The sequence below is a fragment of the Manacus candei genome, unplaced genomic scaffold (assembly GCF_025592945.1).
Source record: "Manacus candei isolate 608988 ecotype Guabito, Panama unplaced genomic scaffold, ASM2559294v1 h1tg000059l, whole genome shotgun sequence".
Lineage (NCBI taxonomy): Eukaryota > Metazoa > Chordata > Aves > Passeriformes > Pipridae > Manacus > Manacus candei.
In genome coordinates, this window is record NW_026138107.1 from 3,985,534 (window position 1) to 4,004,546 (window position 19,013).

Below are 19,013 nucleotides of genomic sequence, written 5' to 3' on the forward strand. Positions count from 1 at the left end.
CTGTTAATACCATGTTAGAAACAGTAGGAGACACAAAAGGAGCCACAGTGCCAACGAGATTTCAGCAGCCAAGGCAGTTTCCAGCATTGTCAGACTTGCTCTTGCAGTGTTAGATTACAAGGTGCTCAAACAGTGTTGCCAGTACAAGCCCACTTACATTAAGGTTCCCAAAGCTGCCAATACCTGTCCCACTGAATTGGCATCCACAATAATGGAAATCTTTTCTAGAACTGTATTTAGGCACTGTCTACATGAAAGACAACATACAAGAAAGTGTAGGGAGAAAATATTTTAACAGATGAATTGACCAAGAGTTACTGCACCAGCCTCTAAATTCTACTTTTCTCTTCTTCAGCTCCCTCTTACCTTACATTCCCACCCTCTGACCTCTTTTGCCAACAGTCCCCCTTCTCTGCTTTCCTACATACACGTCAGAAGCAAGCACATTAAGTAAGGAAAGGAGCAGATGAACATAAGCATTAAATCAATTATTTATTTTAAACTAGCAGCAGCAGAAAAAGAAATTATAAAATTCAAAACCACTGATATTTCTCAACTGGTCAAATACATCTTTCCACTGGAATTTTAAAGTATTCAAGACAGCAAGCTTTCATCTCTATAAAAAGTTCAACAAAAATACAGATGGCATTACATGGAGCATGCTTACCATAGACATCTGGGGATCTGGAATCTTAACAATTTCAGGACTTGTTAGAATTGGAGATGACTCATCACCATCCTGAATGACAAAAAGTTAAAGACATATTAACCACATTAACCAATTTATCTTATTATTGCACAGTGAATTGTACTACAGTGAAAGAATGATGCAACTGCACCTTATTTGACAGTTATAAAGGGAAAAAAGAAAATAAAAGATGGAATGTTTTTCTTTTTATTTTTCCCAGATGATACACATTGTGGCAAGAGAGATGGGAAGTTCACCCGAGGAGATACAGCTTGGCAACTCACTACTCTGCTGGCATCACAGGTGAGTGGAAAAATTTGCCATTATCATTACACATGTCCTGTGGAAGCACAAATAGAAACTAAACCAGGTTCTGTATTTCCACCAAAACAAAATAATATCCTAGAAATAACTGCCATGTTGAAGAAAAAAACTTCCTAAAAGTTCAACACAGACAAATTTAGGAAGATATATAAGTACCTATGTAGAGGGGTTCCAGAGGCCTTCCTTAGATGGGTCTAACCTATGCTTCATAAATAAAGGAAGGAGAAGGTAAAAGATTCCTGCTTGAATCAGGGAGAAGAAAAAGAAATTAAGAGCTTGCCACCACATAACAAAGCCAGCAACTCTGTTGTTCTTCCTCAGTTTATCACAGCAGTGTGGTTTCAGGCTTTTTAAACTTAGAAGTGTAAAGAAGCATTAATTGCCATGAGTTACAAAAGAACATTTAATTTAAAAGACAGTATAAAATAGTAAAACACAAAACAAGACAACATCAGCATAATGCGTGCTATGATCTATTTATACTTAGTTTGTCCTCATTTTCTTTGCTGCAAATTTCAGCCCAAAATAAGGTTCTTTCGACATACTAACGTTTCCCTCAGTAATGTAACTTTGAGGTAACTTTGCGGTAATTTCTGCCCCCACACTCCTTTTTCTTTTCTTTTTCCAATCACATATGCCTCTTGGGATAGCTTTGCTTCTATAATTTTCAGAGGTAACTTTCAAAGGAGAGGCTTGTTTCAAGGGGAAGAAAAGAATCATTCATCACCAATGAGAAACAGGAGTTAAAATTGCCATTAACCTTCCAGGAGAAACATTTTTTCTCCAACTACACAAATTTTGTGTCACTGACTACAGTTAAATATCTCTTATTATTAAAATGCACGTTCAGAAAGACACTTGTATCACATTTCTTAGTGTCCTATGCCTTTGTGAAGTAACAGTAATTCTACAGTAAAAATAAAAGCAGTAAGAGCACATACATCATTCCTAGTTAAGAGAAATAAACATACAATCTGGATGTGGTTGGTGACGATCCCAAAACATGAGTAATGCTTTTCCAATTAGTCTTTAAAAAAAAAAAGCATGCATGCAAACATTGAAGAGGACCATGAGGACATTTGCTTACAGTTTCTCTGCTCTAAAACCATACTGCCTAAACGATGAACTTAGCTTTGACCTAATTGCATAGAATTAACAGTATTTCCAAAGTACTTCTATAATAACAAAGTACTGCTGCTTCACTGTAACAACAGACTGAACTGAGCTGGAGCCACAGTGACAGATCATCATTCACATTGTACTAAACCTTTGCCATCTCATCAGACAGAATGTTCAGATCATGCCGATCTAGTTTTACAAAGTCTAAGTATATAAAAAACAATGGAAGTGTTGGGGATGGGAAATCATTATCTTCATAAATGCATCTGGTGACAAGAGACAACAAGTAGATAGACAGATTTCTATCCACTAATTCTTTATCTTCCAATTCAAAACCATAACAAGACTGCAGTCTGATTTTTCCTTAATGTGACAACAAAGAATTCCAATGTCCCAGTGACAAGATTCCACTTCATTTAAAACCTTCACATAAAAATCCTGTATGAGAAATTGACACAGGAGTGGATTCAGTACTAACACAAGCATTCAAAATCCTACTAAGGCACTTTTAACATCCATGTCCCACGTGGATTCCCTAGGGATAAGCACCCTATACTACTACATCTTTCCCTCAGTGAAAAAAATTCAGTTTTGTAAACTGTAAAAGGAAAGCTTACAGGCTGGTGAAAGTGGAACACCTACCCCACAATCAGAAGCCTATGACAGCTACTAACAACTCAGAACTCATCAGGATGAGAATGACAAAAGCACTATTACCTAAAGTTTGCTTACCTACAAAACCAAAAAAAGGTGCAAAGCCTTCCAGTGCCTCATGTCCAAATGTTTATAACACCTTCTAAAATAAAGATTGGAGATTTTTTTCCAAGACTAGTGTTAGAAGAATGATTTCTACACTCTTTGCTGGCATCTCTTTCTTGAACCTTTCAAAAGAATAATTATAATGACTGCTCCTTAAACTCCTTGAATGCAGTTAGATTACACTTAACAGAAAAGCTGAAAGGTTCTAGGCACTGAGGTCAAGCACCAGGAAAATTGTTCCCAGCGTTTCATTGTGTTACAGAACAAAGCCTCAACCAAAGGCTATGAAACCAAGTTTTGCCAAGATTTGTGGGACAAGTAACTGTGTCAGGAGTCAACATTTTCCAGGAGATTGTTTCACGAAAACCTCAAGAAGGCACAATTACATGAATTTTCTTGTAAAGGATGTCAACTGTTGAACTACCCTTTTGACTGGATTAATATACAGCTCTAACTGTCATGCCTGGAGAGTATCATATGCAGCACCACAACCCTGACCACAGAAACTTACTAAACCACACCAGTGCCTAAATTACCACTTGAATTTGGTCAGGGGTGTGCTTTTGAAGTGTCTTTCCTGTTATTCCCATGTAGTGAGTTTTAGCTCACATCATGGAAGTTTTAGAAATCCCTGACATTCTCCACCTGCCAACAGTCATCCAGCCCTGTAGGACGTGATGAAAGCCAGTTCCCAAAAAAAAGAACATGGTGCAGACACTGGGCCTGCAGCAACCTCCTCACTCCATGAATCTGCTGCTCTTGGCTGCAACACTTCCCACAGCAACCAGAACCTGGGATGACCTGCTATTCTGCCACCAGAAAAGCAACATCAACACTAAACAGCACTAACTTGCCGTAAACTGCTGTGTTACAGAGCTGTAGAGGTATTTCACTACATTAAGGTCAGTGTGTGTGACTCTATATAAATATTAGAGTCCATTTAAGACAGTTGGCAAAATTTGCAAAATTTTCCAAACCAACGCATTCTTCTGTACTTGCCTGAAAATCAGTTTTGCAACACCGGTAAATAAGGAGGTTTTAATTATCTTATTATTTAACCAAAACATCATTTCAAGTAACACCAATGAGATCCAACTTCTCCCACACAAAAAGTAAAAGGACAAGCAGTGCTGCAGACACAATTTTTTCTTTCTTCAAATCCATGAAAAGGTCTCTGATAATCAAACTTCTCCTTTTCTTTTCAATAAACTGGATGCAGCAGTGCAATCATTTATTCAAACACAGGTTTCACTTGAAATCTGCCCAAAAATACATAAATGATAAATGCTGATGTAATTTGTTCTTGGTAATTCACACTGAATTTCTGCCTAAATGGAGAACCAGGAGAGATGCTCTCATTACTCGCTGACTCTATCCCTCATGTCTTGGGCGCTGTATTAAAATGAAGTCAACAGAGAACATGGAAAGAGACACTGTTACTTCATCGTAATTGAATGTCGAGTCAAAGAATCTCAAATTCTATCAGCCGCTGTTTAACAGGCTGCTTCTTCCTAAACACTTGAAAACAAATACATCAACAAAAGTGTGACAAGTAATCTCCACTTTGACTATCGGTCACAGGCAGGTGACAACAGAACCCACTTTCATTATGCTCAGTGCACTGGATTGGTGATGCCCCATACATATACTGCAGGCTGTAATTGGAAGCATGACAAAAACGAGAAAACAGGCACTAATTTATGTACCATTTCCTACTGCTGTCAGAAAAGGGTCAAGAAATTGTTGAAAAGCTACTTAATAACAACAAATCCCTCAAACTGCAGTTAGGTATAGCTCTAATATGTACTATTACACATTCAATTACTTTATTTCCACAAGAGCAGGCAATTTATAGTTATTCTGTTCCATGCACTCTTAACATGCTTCAGAAGCATCTGTCAAAAGAAAGATGCATGCTCGAAGTCTGAATCTTCTTTCCTGCACCTTGCACATCTGTAAAACTATAATGATGGGGGAAAAAAAATGTCATGTGTGTAAATCAGGAACAATTCATCTATAATGGCAGGTTGCTGGGGGTAAGGGAGAGAAGTCATTTTTAGGAATGTCATGTTCTTTCATGAAAAGAAAAGAGCCAAGAGGACACAAAACCACACAGCAGGCATCCTCCTCTGTTTGCACCTGAGAAATGTACAGAACATTCTCATGTAAAAAGCTAACTGTTAGTAAAACATTTAAATGTTTTTTATCATATTCTGTTATGCTCTCCAGACAAATATTTCCTTGACTTCCACAGAAGTAAAGAGCTTTACTTTGTTTCATGGAGGAATCTGATACATTGTAGGTTTCACTGTGATTTGTAACAGAAGGGAGTTTTTTCCCCTACAATTGCTGGTTCTAGGATAAGTGTACAGAAGGACTACGAAACGAGCAAAAAGATTTTTGAAACATGGAGAGAGGTCGCATGGTCAGCTACAGTCCACAAAAAGAAATGCTAAAGAGATAACCTAGACATCTGCCTAAGGCACAGTTGCACTACAATAACCAAAATTCACCAAGAAACTAAACTAAAAGAAAAACAAAACAATAAAAAGAAAATCAAATCAACTGCCCCTTTCCAAAAAAAAACCCAAACTAACACCAAAAAAACCAACCCCAAAAAACACACCCAAAGGTCAAACAAAAAACAAGTTTTAACTTGCAACAGATCCTACAGTTGAAGCAGATTCCAACCTGTATCTTCTCAGATTTTTATTTTATTTTTGGAATCCTGCTTTTTGCCATTTATTACTGTATTTTTCACTACCTTCTTCAAGAATTTTAAGCTGGATCACAGCTTTTCTGTCCACATCAACTGGTAATGTTGTCACAAACAAATACTTGTAATCCATTTCCTATTGTATTAACGTTTTTGTGTACTGAATTACAGTACGACTCTTTAAAATTCTCAGAATAGATGCTCCTTAAACTTAGTAATTCTGATCTCAGAAGGACTCTAGCCTCTTTTTCTACCCTCTTTCTCCTTCTCATGAAGCTGCATCACTCAGTAACTTTCTGACTTCTTACAAATCTAAACATGCTGAAAAATTTAAGAGGCATTTTTCTTTGAGAAGAGATTACAGATATACTGCTTTTTCTATCTGAGTGGGTCTTTCCACAACACACAGGTCCATAAAAGTAATGATAGTGTGTTCCAATGCCGCACCGCTGACTGTTAATCTCACTGTTAATCCTTCAACCCATTAAATTATAACTCAAAAAAAATACTGAAGGCATCGCTTTGGAGATCTGTTTCACAAACAGCAAGAAAAGATGCAAGACATTACAGTTCAGAAGTGTTTTACTCAACTACTTCCACAGTATTTTCAGCATGGAAGACTAAGCTTCTATATTTGTTCGTTTCACAGAAAATATTCACCAGCAGAGATCCTGTGCAAAGTTTTAATAACTCATGTTTTAGAAAGTCACCACTCAATATAGGTACGTTTCTTCCTGATCTAAGTCATAATTCCACATACAGCTACTCTGAAAGTACTGCTGGATGACTGAAGGAACTATAAATCAGAAACTTTTTAATCACTCACACTTGTTAAATTCTGTAATCTTGAACTCTATTACACAAATGACTGACTTCTGCAATCCTGTTGCATTTATACTGTTTGATTTGTATGTACATAAACAATTGCCACTGACAGCTGCCTGCTGCTATCCGGCAGCAGAATATTTCACCTCAGCAGAAAAACCCCCCGTTTTAGGTGCATATGTTGCTTTTTAAGGACGACCATAAAGCCTGCAAGGCACATACCTTTTCGTAGTAAACTATTCCATATTCTTTATCATCACACTTGACGCAGCGGAATTCAATCATCAGGTACATAAAATTGGAACTTCGCTTTTCCCTCTGAGAAAAGAACCACCACAGATGTGTATCATTTATTGCAGGGCATCAATCTTCAGCATTCTCAGTACAGCAATTACCCTACTTCCTTTGTGCTGCAACTGATTAATTAGGTTATCAGTTTTTGCAGCAATTATTCAGTTAATCATTTCACAGCACTACTCGAGACCATATCACCTCTTTCCTGACATTCTTACTACCTCACATTCCCACTTCATGATAAACATCCACATGTAACAGATAAAAACCTTTTTTCATCAGAGCCTTCCAACTGTGGGCTAAAGGTGTGAAAAAATGCAACAAAGAATAACCAGGTGACCACCAGGTTGTTGGTGCTTGCTACCCCCCTCCCCAAACCATTACATACAATTATGCACATCAAAGACAAAAAACAGAAAATATGAAAAAAATCACTTTTTAAGACAACACCATAAAAAAGGACAAGTGAGCCTGGACTACAAGATCAGATTTGCAGCTCATTCACTTTCAGAGGAAGATTTGCTCATGTATGCATTTTTTAGATGCTTTACCTAGAAAAAGTGCTTAGAATTTTAGAATCAAGATGGGAAACAAGAAAGAAGTTATTATACATAACCATCACCAGGAATGTACATTTAATAAAAAACCCACACATCCCTTTCAACAGTGAGCAATTTCAGTTCATTTAATGTATTAATAATGGATTGACTTTCTAGCATAGGCAAAGTGGTTCTCTATTTAAAGTAGTGCTCTAGGAACTAGTAGCTTTTATTTTTCTGTACTTTTGCAATAAGTAAAGAGGGGAAAACAAAAAAAAAAGGGGGATAAAAAAGATTATAGGCTTGTTTCTAAAAAAAACCCTAAAACATTCATAAGAGTTTATAAAAACACAAATTTCAGTTAAACAAAAAATCTGATTCCAAAAGGTCTAATTATAAATTAGACAACAAAAATCTCAGAGCACAAAGCAGAAAATAGAGTTCTGTGGTGCAAGAGGGATATAATGAGTTAAAGAGTTTGAAGGTGATTTTGCTCAGTCAGGGTTAATATCTCACTCAGATATTGAACTACAAGATTACTATTTTTTTAAATATTCATTCAAATCTTACAAATGTCTTTCCTCAGTACCCAAAATTAAAAAAATAGAGTTGGACAGGTCTAAAGTCAAGGACCAGACCATATGTCTAAAAAGCTTCCCATCACAACCTAAATCCTAGAGCTAAGTTAGTCATGCCCAACAGTGTTTGTTCCAAGCTGTTCCAATTTATTAATAAAGTCTGTCTTCTGTGATCTAGTTTACTTGAAGCTGAAAACACTTAAGACACTTGTCTGTTCTGGTGGACGAAAAGCCGGACATGACCCGGCACCGTGCGCTCGCTGCTCAGAAACCAACTGTGTGCTGGCTGCACCCAAAACACCGTGGGCAGAAGGTGAGGGGGGAATTCTGGCCCTCTGCTCTGGTGAGACCCCACCTGAAGTGCTGTGTCCAGCTCTGGGACCTCAGCACAAAAGAGATGTGGACCTGCTGGAGTGAGTCCAGAGGAGGCCATTAAGATGCTGTGAGAGCTGAAGCACCTCTGCTATGGAGACAGGCTGAGAGTTGGGGTTGTTCAGCCTGGAGAAGAAAAGGATCCGGGAAGACCTTAGATCCCTTTCCAAAGCCTAAAGGGGCTCCAAGAGAGTTAGAGAGGGACTTTGGACAAGGCATGAAGTGACAGGACAAGGGCAAATGGCTTCGCCCTGACAAAGGGCAGGGTTAGACTGGATATTAGGTGAAGTTCTTTACTGTGAGAGCGGTGAGACACTGGCACAGGTTGCCCAGGGAGATGGTAGAAACCTCATCCCCAGAAACACTCGAGGCCAGTCTGCGCAGGCCCAGAGTAACCTGATCTAGTGTAAGATGTCCCTGCTCACTGCAGGGGGGATGGACTAGATGGCCTTTAAATGTCCCTCCCAACGCAAACTATCCTATTATTCTTATTATTGCTGAAATAAAATCATCTTTGGAAGCTTACAGAATTATTTATCATAGACAGTGGTAGTTAAAGAAAAACAGGACAAGTACTTGAGAGTTGGTCTCCTAAGCAAGGGAAGGTTCCATATTAGCAAGTTAAAACCCCCCAAAATTATAAATCTGATGTTCAATGACCTACCTCATTGATCATTTCTATTTCTCTAAAGGTCAGTCTGTCCAGCCAGTCCACTTTCACCATGTGACCTTGCCGATGAGACTTGGTGAGCTGCACGAAAAAAACACAATGATAACATTTAAATTGCTTAGAGCAAGAAAAAGAATACCAAAGTTATAATGTAACAGAGACACTAACACGAAATCAAGGGAAAAAATAAGGGAACTGGAAAAAAAACCCACAAAACATTGTACAGTGTACACATAGCAAATCCTTGAAAACAGCTAAGCTATGCCATAAAATAATTCTACAGTCTAAAATACCAGTCACAGCAAACACCATTATCCATCATCTTTGCATTTTTAACACATCGAAACTATTTTTGAAGTAAAGTCACATAAAAAAGATATTTTGTGTTACTATGTTTCATACACTAAAACTTACCAAGCCAAAACAAATATAAGCTATTTCAAAAACTATCCATATTGAATAATTCTGCCCTTGTCAGCCTTACCTAAACAAGTTTCCAGACTGGGATCACAAAGGGTCAGTTGAAGACTTAGAGTAAGTCATAGACTGCTTCTTCTCTCTTTGTTTTAGTCACCTGATAAGTAGTTCAGGTTTTGCTCCTACATCTACAAATTGCTGTAGTACTAGTAAGGATGTTGATTTGTTTGAAGGACTACTTAAGAGTGGAAGAGAAGATAAGATGTAAACATACCAACTGCAGTTTCAGATGTGCTATCACGTAATTGCTTACAGGACATTGAGCAGTAGACCATATGAATACGAATAAGATCATCTTTTCAGCTCCTCAGAAATCACAAGTAATCTTAAAAAAATCAGTAATTCTTGTGGTATGCAAGAGGAGATGCAGAGGGACTAGAAGACTAAGTTTCTTCATGTCTCAAAGAAATCAGTATCTGTCTAGAAAATGGCTAGTGAAGAGACCTGTCAGAATTGTTCTTATTAAGGGAAAGATTACAACTACTATTTCATTAGCTTTGTTCTGTGGTCAACCTACCCACCCAGGAGCAAAACAAGACACAGCAGATTTGTCTTTTCACACACCTATCAACTGCCCCTTCATATCGAACAACAGACCATCTTGCTTGGTCACTTTCCCCAGTGACATCCCGACATTTAAAACAAGTCCTTTGGGTTCTTTTTCCTCTTATTCAACTCCTCACCAGGGTTTAATTTGGGTCTAGCAAACTTTGGATACTGGTTCCTACCTCTAAGTAGGAAATGAAACTCCCAAATAATTTTAGTTTTCTTAGAAAAAGTTTATGCTAGAAAGAGCCAGAAAACGCTACAGCCCACACCATGGCCTCTGCACCCTCTCAAGACTGGAATTAAATTTTAAGGCAGATTACTAATGAAAGCAAGCACGGTATTAGCTCTGAATGCCAACAATCATTCATTTCACAAACACGTCATCTAATTTAGCTTTTCTGATTCTTAGTTCCTACTAAGTCTACTAGAGACGAGGTTTAAAATTTTCCACTGAATATTAATCCTCAACTATAGTTCTTGGCTCTACTAAAGTAAAGGACTAATCAAAAGCAGCCACAATTTAAAAAGCAACTAAAAAGCTATTCAGCTGGGAGAAAAATTCTACCTTTTTTATTTTTTTAAACTGATTTCCAGATTTGCTCAGGATTGGCCATTTCAAGAGGCACTAAAATAGTAAACTAGCCATGAGCATCTGATGCCCTTTGTTCTGAACCTGTTCCATGAAACACAGAAACACAGTCCAGTAACAACTACGAGACTGTTAACTTGCAGCAGCTGATTCACCTAGCATTTCTTTACGTTCTAGACCACAGCACACCTTCATACAAGGAGTTACATTTTGATGCAAAGTTTGGAAGACCATTGCAACTTCGAAGAATTAACTCCATTGATTATATAGTAGGGGCTTTTCTCATTTAGTTTGTCTCCAGTAAACACTGGAACAGCTCGTCTTCAGACTCCACAAACTTCAGAAACTTAACAGCACAAAAAGAAAAGGGAGGACAAGACAGGGGGCATGGTAAAGTCTAATCCTTAATAAAACTTCAGGATGTTAGATGTAAACAAAGCACAAAAATTCAGTCTCTGGGTTCTTTCAGCTTAGCCGAATGTAATGTAAACACAAGCACAACACAGTAATAATTTTTTTGCCATCTTTTGCTATATTCTGCAGCCAGTTCATCAAATTTCATCTCAGTAATATTGCAGAGACAGAATGTGGCAGGATTGTACTAAAAGGATAATACAGGACTTGGCCTTTGCCTCACATGCAACTTCATAATACACTTCAAAAGCAGAGAACCAGCAGCAAGTACACCAGTTATAACCCAAAATGCTGTTTCAGACAGGCTGGACATCATCACTTAATGCATTCAAAAATGTCCTATACAGTGCACAGAACAGGTCTTCTCACTCTCAGCAATGAAGAAATTCTTTACCCTTCCATGTCCACCACTCTATCCACTTCTAAGTTACTCTCCACTGTTTTTTTTATCTAAGAAAAATATTTTTCTTACTTACTTATTCAAGGCAGCCCCTCTAAGCCCCATCTTAAACCAAAGCATCAAAGTTTTCAGAATACCACATTTTTGCATATAGTATTGACACAAAGATTGAGGATAGCATTTATTCAAATCCTGGGGAAAAAAATGTTATTTAGATAACTTGGTCACAAATTCTTAGTTCATTTTCTTGTTCACTGCACTAGAGAATAAAGAAAAAAAAGTAACTTTGTATGTTTTAGAAGAAAATCATTAGTATCTTAAACCTCTAAGCCTCCCTTATAGAGGAAAAAAGTCATAATACTGCAATTAATTAGGTCTGCATACAAGACCCAGGAGATCTGTAGGCATATATGTACACATGAAGAACTGTTCTCTTGGATTAATATTTAAAGCTTAAAATAAGAGAGAAGGTAGTGCATTCCCTTCAGGGAAAGAACTACTCATCATCTGCTACTAAATAAGAGGCATCCCTTTAGATAGTGTCTCAACATTATTATTACCTAATTTCATTCAGCCAGCAGAAGGTGTGAGGGAAATGAATGGATCAAAAAGAACTTAAGAGTTGTTTTAGTTTAAGCAGAATAAATTAACACACCACTCATGGGAGGGATATCTTAATGTCATTAATATTTGAGCATGGTAAGGTACTCCACACTCTTCTCATTAATATTCCTTAGTACACAAAAAATCTACGTTCACAATGCCTCCAGGATGCCAAGCCATGGTTTTTTCATCAGTAGCAATTTTACCAGCAAGATTCATGTGTTTTGTAAGAGCACAATGGTATGCTACCTCAACATGAAAAGGGAGACTTGCCATAGTACCCATTATTCAAGGTTAAAGGATGCAACTCCTTCACCAGCCAGTCGCTGATTTTATAAAAATTCCCTGTAATAATAAATACCACATACAGACATGAACTGAGAGCATGTCCAGAAAAAAATTATCTTTTAGATGGAGAAAGGGTCCTTCAACAAGCTTTTCTCAAGAATTACTTGTTTTCCTCTTACCTATGTTTAAATTACCTTTACACAGAATAGCATGAGGAGGCATTCAGCAACTGATGAGTAAGTCCTAGAAAAACTGAAGCTGATTGTGCTCAAACAATGGCTATTTAGGAATGTCACATCACAAGAACCTCCTCTGCAGTGTAAACAGCTGTGCAAATGAAAACTCCCACAGATACACCACCCAAAGACCCTACTCATTTCATTGGCATCTGATGGTAAAATGTTTTTATAAAAGACCACAACAAAATACCCATGAGAATACTCTCATCTTTCAGAAATTAGTATCTCCCAAAACAGCTTTCAGAAGAAAAGAATGGGGGCAGTGATGTTATCAGCTTTTTGTTAGCCATTAACTACAACTCTCAAATGGGATGTGAAAGAAGAATTCCCTCCTATTGTTCAGAGGCTTTGAGAAAAAGAACAGGTTACAGCAGAACCAGCTATTTTAAGACCGAAATAGTCCACATTATTTGTGCTTCTTGAGCTAGAGAGTATAAATAAGAAAGTGTTAAGGTTTGCTTAACAGAACTAACATGAAAGGGAAGGCCTACACTGTAAAACCCTTTCTCAGAAACCCACTTCATACATCATGTAACCATTTGATGAACTGTAAGCAAGCCCTGATATTCAGTGTCTCTCTACAGAGATTCTGTAGGCCAGAGGGGATTTATTCTACTATGATCAAGTGGCTTTAATAAGTTTTCCATTATAAATTCTATGTGAACTAATAAAAGACAGACCCTAGAAGAAAGTTAATTTATTGCTGTGATAAATGTCTAGATGAGAAAGTGAATGCATTTATGGCACTGGACTTATTCTCAGTGGAAATTGTACAAAGGTGAGGATGAAAACTAAGAGACCAAGACTAAGAAGAAAGCTCAGAGAGTAAGTGGATTGAGTGGTTTGCAAAGTTTGGGGTAATCTTGGAATAATCAAGAGATCAGCTAGCAAAACATTTCAATAACTAACATTTTCTGATCAATTGCAGCAGTAGTTTTGATGGCAAGAATATACTCTGTCATCAAAAGCTTGGAGAATAAAATACTAATATAAATACATATTCATGAGTTGAAATGAATATGTATTTATATATTCAAGTTCTTTCTAACGTAGAGGTATGTCACACACATTTAAACACTGCATCAGACAGCTTTAAAGCCGAAAGACGGCTTCTGAAAGAAACTAGACTGTCCTCACAAGTTACTGGTAGGAGATGTTCTTACTAAATCTGATGGAATTTGGATGTTAAGCTGTTGCAACAGAATGCACTGTGTAGTAGAAGTTACTCGTATGTCCCCTTTCAAAAAACACTTCAGAGCATGATCTAGTTTACTCCTTCGTATAAATCCTGTGAAATACCTAAACAACCAAAGGAAGGGAGCTTTCACGTGAGAAAACAGAATGGGCAGCCTGTCTTCCTTTCACTCCGATGAAGTGCAAGTGTGTCACATACATTTTAAAAGTTACTTGCTATTCCATTACCTTTGCTAAGCGGCTCATTTGATCTTCAGAGACTGTGCTGCTGGTTCTCCCAGGAGTTTTGGTGGGCTCTGAGCCATCAGCTTCCACGTTGGGCCACACTTTCAAGTCATGCATTCCTTGTCGAAACATCCTGCAGGGAAAATGCAGAATCACTTCAGTAAATTCAAAGTAATGCAGCTGTCAGGAATCAAAATACATCAGCAGCTGCTACAAAATGAAGCAGCTTGCTTTGCCAAAACTACAAAAGTTCGTAACTGAACTCTACTGCAAAAGTGACTTGCACCTTGTGCCCCCTACAGCCTTCATTTTACTGGCACATAGAGTTTAGAAGAAATATTAAGTCTGAGATAATTTATTTGGCAAGTGGAAGATAAATGGGTAATTCCCAAAGTCAGTGGGGGTGGTACAAACACAAACTGAGGACAGAGCTCAACCTTCATAGCTTTATTATTTGTAATGAACCAGAAAGTATTTCTCTTGATGTGCATAATAGTAACTTTAGGTCTGCCAAACCCCCAAAAACATCAACTAAAAAGCTACCTAAGTTTCATTTGAAGGTCAACTGACATAAAGCAGCCTTCTGAGCTGCCAAATAAAAAAAAACACACGAAGAAAAAAAAAAAGCCACAACCCTCCACACACCATTTTCTCCATCTATGCTTGAAATTGAATTGATAATTGAAAGTGTGCAGTGAACAGAACTTTGCAGGGTAATCGACCACGTCTTCTCTCTGCAAAACCCTGCTTCCCTTGCATATTTGTGCTGATCCACCTATAAAAGATGCTCCAAGAAATCAAGTGCATTACCTTTGCCATAGTCGATCACTTAACTCTAACAACTTCAGGTAAATACAACTGAAATGAACACCTTAAAAAGTCAACCCTTAAAAATGAGAAATAACAATGAGAAGGACCATCTGACCTTAAATTTACACATCACTTCGTGGAATACAACTACCAATGTCCAACATGCTGCAAATAAGATTTATAAATTTACTTTACTTCTACCTTTTTCCATGTGCTGTGCTCTACCAGCAGTCTTTGGGGTACAGTCCATTTTACCCAGTACAATTTTCTGCCCTAAGACTATGTCAATCATTTTTGTCAAAGTAGTATCCTCAATACAGAGATACAACCTCTCCCTCTACAATCACTTTCTGCATTCAAGCATCATTAGAACAGCTTTCCTAATGTTAATCCAAACTTCTCCTTCACTTCAGTTTAATCTTATTTTTTATCCACTGGTTAAAACAGATTATTTTTTCCCATTTTCCAACATTATGTACTTACTAGGAAAGGGTTCCTAATCTTTTTTTCAGCCTCATTAGTCTTTACACCTCCTCCCCCACACCTGTTTGCTAAACACTTAATGATACAGATTCCCAGTAGTCAGAAACTTGCTTAAAGTCAGTTGTATAGAAGGGAACATATCCCAGCTGAGTGGATTGGAAAAGAAGGATACAACAGCATCCCCTGTTGCATATACTTGTAAATTGTTCATGTCACATTTTACAGGAACACTACAATGCTGAACCATCGAAAATTTAACATTCACTCTAAACCAGAAAAAGTACCAGCACCTCATAATTTTCCTCAAACAACATCCTATTTTTTAAGTCTCCTTTGCACTCAGTCAAGATCCTTTTGATGTACTCTCTATTGGACCATAGAATATTAACTTTGAAAACCTCTGATTTACTGAGTGATGTTTTATTCCCTATAAATAACACTACATTAGCCGCCCAATTGCAAGCCAACTAAATAAATTATTTTAAGTAATCAGTACTGGCATCCAGGCGCTGCAAAAGTATAGATATGAAGTGATTTCAGCATTTGCTACCTTTAAATCCAAACCTGCAGATCTTAAAAAAAGCCTAAATTTTGGTGTTACACAGAAGAAGAGTTCATTTATACCACACTGTAGCATGAATGAAATTAGAGTCAGGAAGTAATAGAGTAAATAATCTATGTATCTGATTTTTGAAACATGTAATTGTTAACCTGGTTTAGGAAAGATTTAAAAATGTCTCTCTCATAACCACTGCTACCTCATTACTCACAAGCAAGCTTCAAAAGTGCACCACAGAAGAAAAAGCAGTTTACCCATATTTCCCAAAGAGCGAGACTGTTGTTCCTCCCACAGGAACTGCTTTACCAGGGCCATACACATCCCAGATGGTCAGAGCCACCTGTGCATTGCGAGGCAAGTCTGGATACTTCACAGGCAGCTTCAGCCACTCATTCCAGCTGCAGAGAAACACTTTTTATTAGTCATAAAGCTTTAGAATTCAAGTTACTCTGTATTAGTTTACGCAACCCAAATTCTCTTCAGAATATGAATTTCCAAGGGCAGAAGGACTATTTTCCTGCAGGCTTTAAGCATTCAAATACTTGTCTTAAGCATGACTAAAAGGCAAGAGACCAAAAAAAATAGTCTGGCTTGATGACTAAGTGACAAGGTTGTCAGCAAACAGTACGAAAATGTGCTAGTCCAGGCCTCAGTAGTCACTTAGACAGTAAAACATGCCCAGGTAACAATTTTAAAAATAACAAAGTAACAACAAAAGTAACAATTTTATCACTTACCTATTTCAACAAAATATTGGTATTGTGCTGTCAGGGTAACACTAACCAATACAGACACTTGAAAAAACATAACTCATTTGAAGAAGACAACAGAAAACTAATCTTTCTGACAGAAATAAAAACCATATATATATCTATCCATACTACTACTTGATGCCCCAGCAATTAAGAGGAAATAAAAGGCAAGTCACTTACTTCCATCTAGTGCTGAAAGCCTTGTATGAAGTTCTAACTGGAAGAGCAAGAGGTTTCCCCTCTGCAAACACCTGACAAGTTACATACAAGTCAGAGCAGGTATCTTGATACAGTCCTGAGAACTTCAGCATCGGATCTTCCAAGAGAGCTTTGTAACTCTTCTGTTCTCTTTTCCCTTCCAAACTTCCTCTACGGGAGGGACAGAGGAGAAAAAAGAGAAAGAGAAAACATAGATAAACCAGAATTTGTTTTATCCATAGTAGAAATGCTATTGTAGTTCCACAGCTCATATTTAGATTGCCCATTACTAAGGCTATTCTCACTTTGCATTATTTGCTGGTAGTGAAATCCAGATACCAGAGAGGAACAGAACGCATTGTTATTCTGATTTAGAGGTGGGAGAGAAAAGCAGGGCAAGAATTACTTGTTTGCCTTTTCAATGGAGATAACTTCTTCTAGTACAACCTGCAGATTCTCAAATTAGGAACCTTAAACAGGGCAACAACGAGATGCCATATGCTGCTATTATCAACAAACCAAACTAAACATCAGATTACATGGACTCAAAATACTGTTTGGAAAAAACAAACCTCCAAACCAGCAATGGTAAGTAAATCTTAATTTTTAAGATTTATGAAATGTATGACTGGCTTTGTATGTCAGTCATCTCTCAAATCAACAACAAAACAAAGTTCAATTAAGCAGACTGTTCAAAAAAAACTTGCAACACTTTGCACAATGTTACTATTAAGACAGAATTTCTTAGGCTTCAGCTAGACCATGATGAAAACAATCAAACACATTAAACAACTGACAGTGGATGCACATGTTAAAACAAAGAAGGAATTGTTGTGGTGGTGACAGGAAAACACATAAGATCAACCTTCCAGCAAACAGAAATCTATCTGTACCACAAAAACACTTCAGAGCAGATGAACAAGTTACCTGCAAGAAACTAGCACTGCACATTCCAGGATGACATACAGTCCAATGCAAAAAAAATTAAAAATGCTAATTTAATTTTGTTTGGTGGAATGAAACAGCAAAGAGGACACATCTGACTCAGGTATCACAGATAGGCTCGGCTGGAAAGGATCTTAAAGATCATCTTGTTCCAAACCCCTGCCATGAGCAGGGACATCTTCCACTACTATCACCTGTTCAGAAGTTAAATAACCCGGAATAACCTTCTCAAAGTTAGTCTGCCAGAAAAGTGTAATGTACTTTAATGTATCACCATCAGGTACACTACATTTTAGAGCCAGCTACATCCCTCCTGCACAACTGTCAACATCCCATTGCTGTGATGCAGAAAAGTGACTTAAAAAATGGTAAATACACCAGTGAACGATAATTCCAGCTTCAGAGGAAGACCTTCCATATATGCAGCTGGGAACATACTTAGGTGCTGCAGCACCTGGACGTTCCAATAAAAAACCTGGCTAAGAGCATCTTGCTTTCACGGGAGAATGGGAAGAAACAGGAAGGGTGTCACCAGTTTGTGTCCTTCCCGTATCACTGAGGATCAAGCTGTGGCCTGTGGTGGCCTTACAGCAGGTGAGAGGAACTTACAGGAGAGACAGGGCAAGGCTGTGCACAAAGGCCTGGAGTGACAGGACAAGGGGAAATGGCTTCAAACTGAGAGAGAGAGTAGGTTTAGATGAGATATTAGGAAAAAATTCTTCTCTGTGAGGGTGGTGAGACCCTGGCACAGGTTGCCCAGAGAAGCTGTGGCTGCCTCATCCCTGGCAGTGTCCAAGGGCAGGCTGGATGGGATCTGGAGCAATCTGGGCTAGTGGAAGGTGTCCCTGCACAGGGCAGCGGGGGGGGGGGGGGTGGGGGGGTGGAGGTTGGGGTGGGGAGTGTGGGACTGGATGAGCTTTAAGGTGCCTTCCAACACAAACCATCCTGCGATTCTATGACACCGGCAGATGAAAAGTTACCAGACTGCACTGACAACCTCAGAGGACCTGAGCACACAGGTATCTGAGTTCACAGCCCTGCTCCAGCCCGGCCCCTCTCCCGCCCCGTCCCGTCTCCTCCCCGGAGAGCGGCACCCGCAGCCCCGGGTGTCGTGAGGGATACGGGGCCGGGCCAGCACTGCCCGCAGCCGGGCACCGCCGGACTCCGGGGTCAGCGCACCCGTCCAGGTGCGGGCGGCCCGGGCTCCCCCCACGGCGGCAGCGGCCGCTCCCCCGCAGAGCCGCGGCGGCGCTCACTCACATCTTGAGCTGCACGTTGATGTCCAGGTCGCAGCTGTACACATAATAAAGCCTCTCGGTCTCGCCCATGGCCGCCGCTCCCCCTCAGCACCCGCGGGCAGCACCGCTCCCCACTCCGAGCATGCGCCGCCGCCGCCATCTTGAG

At 38.8% G+C, this 19,013-nt stretch overlaps 1 protein-coding gene across 2 annotated transcripts in view; it reads right to left on the reverse strand.

Moving 5' to 3' along the window:
- Nucleotides 1-19,013, reverse strand: part of PIK3C3 (phosphatidylinositol 3-kinase catalytic subunit type 3) — a 71,112-nt gene extending 52,099 nt beyond the window's left edge. Inside the window, exons 1-8 of one of the 2 annotated variants that reach the window (XM_051803667.1) lie at nucleotides 18,870-19,013; nucleotides 16,647-16,835; nucleotides 15,969-16,112; nucleotides 13,866-13,995; nucleotides 8,879-8,965; nucleotides 6,654-6,749; nucleotides 668-739; nucleotides 158-247 (exon numbers count right to left, since the gene is read on the reverse strand). In XM_051803667.1, the coding sequence (XP_051659627.1) occupies nucleotides 158-247; nucleotides 668-739; nucleotides 6,654-6,749; nucleotides 8,879-8,965; nucleotides 13,866-13,995; nucleotides 15,969-16,112; nucleotides 16,647-16,835; nucleotides 18,870-18,937 (876 nt within the window). In that variant the 5' untranslated portion in view covers nucleotides 18,938-19,013. The remainder of the gene's footprint in view (nucleotides 1-157; nucleotides 248-667; nucleotides 740-6,653; nucleotides 6,750-8,878; nucleotides 8,966-13,865; nucleotides 13,996-15,968; nucleotides 16,113-16,646; nucleotides 16,836-18,869) is intronic. The other variant, XM_051803668.1, reaches the window with a different exon arrangement.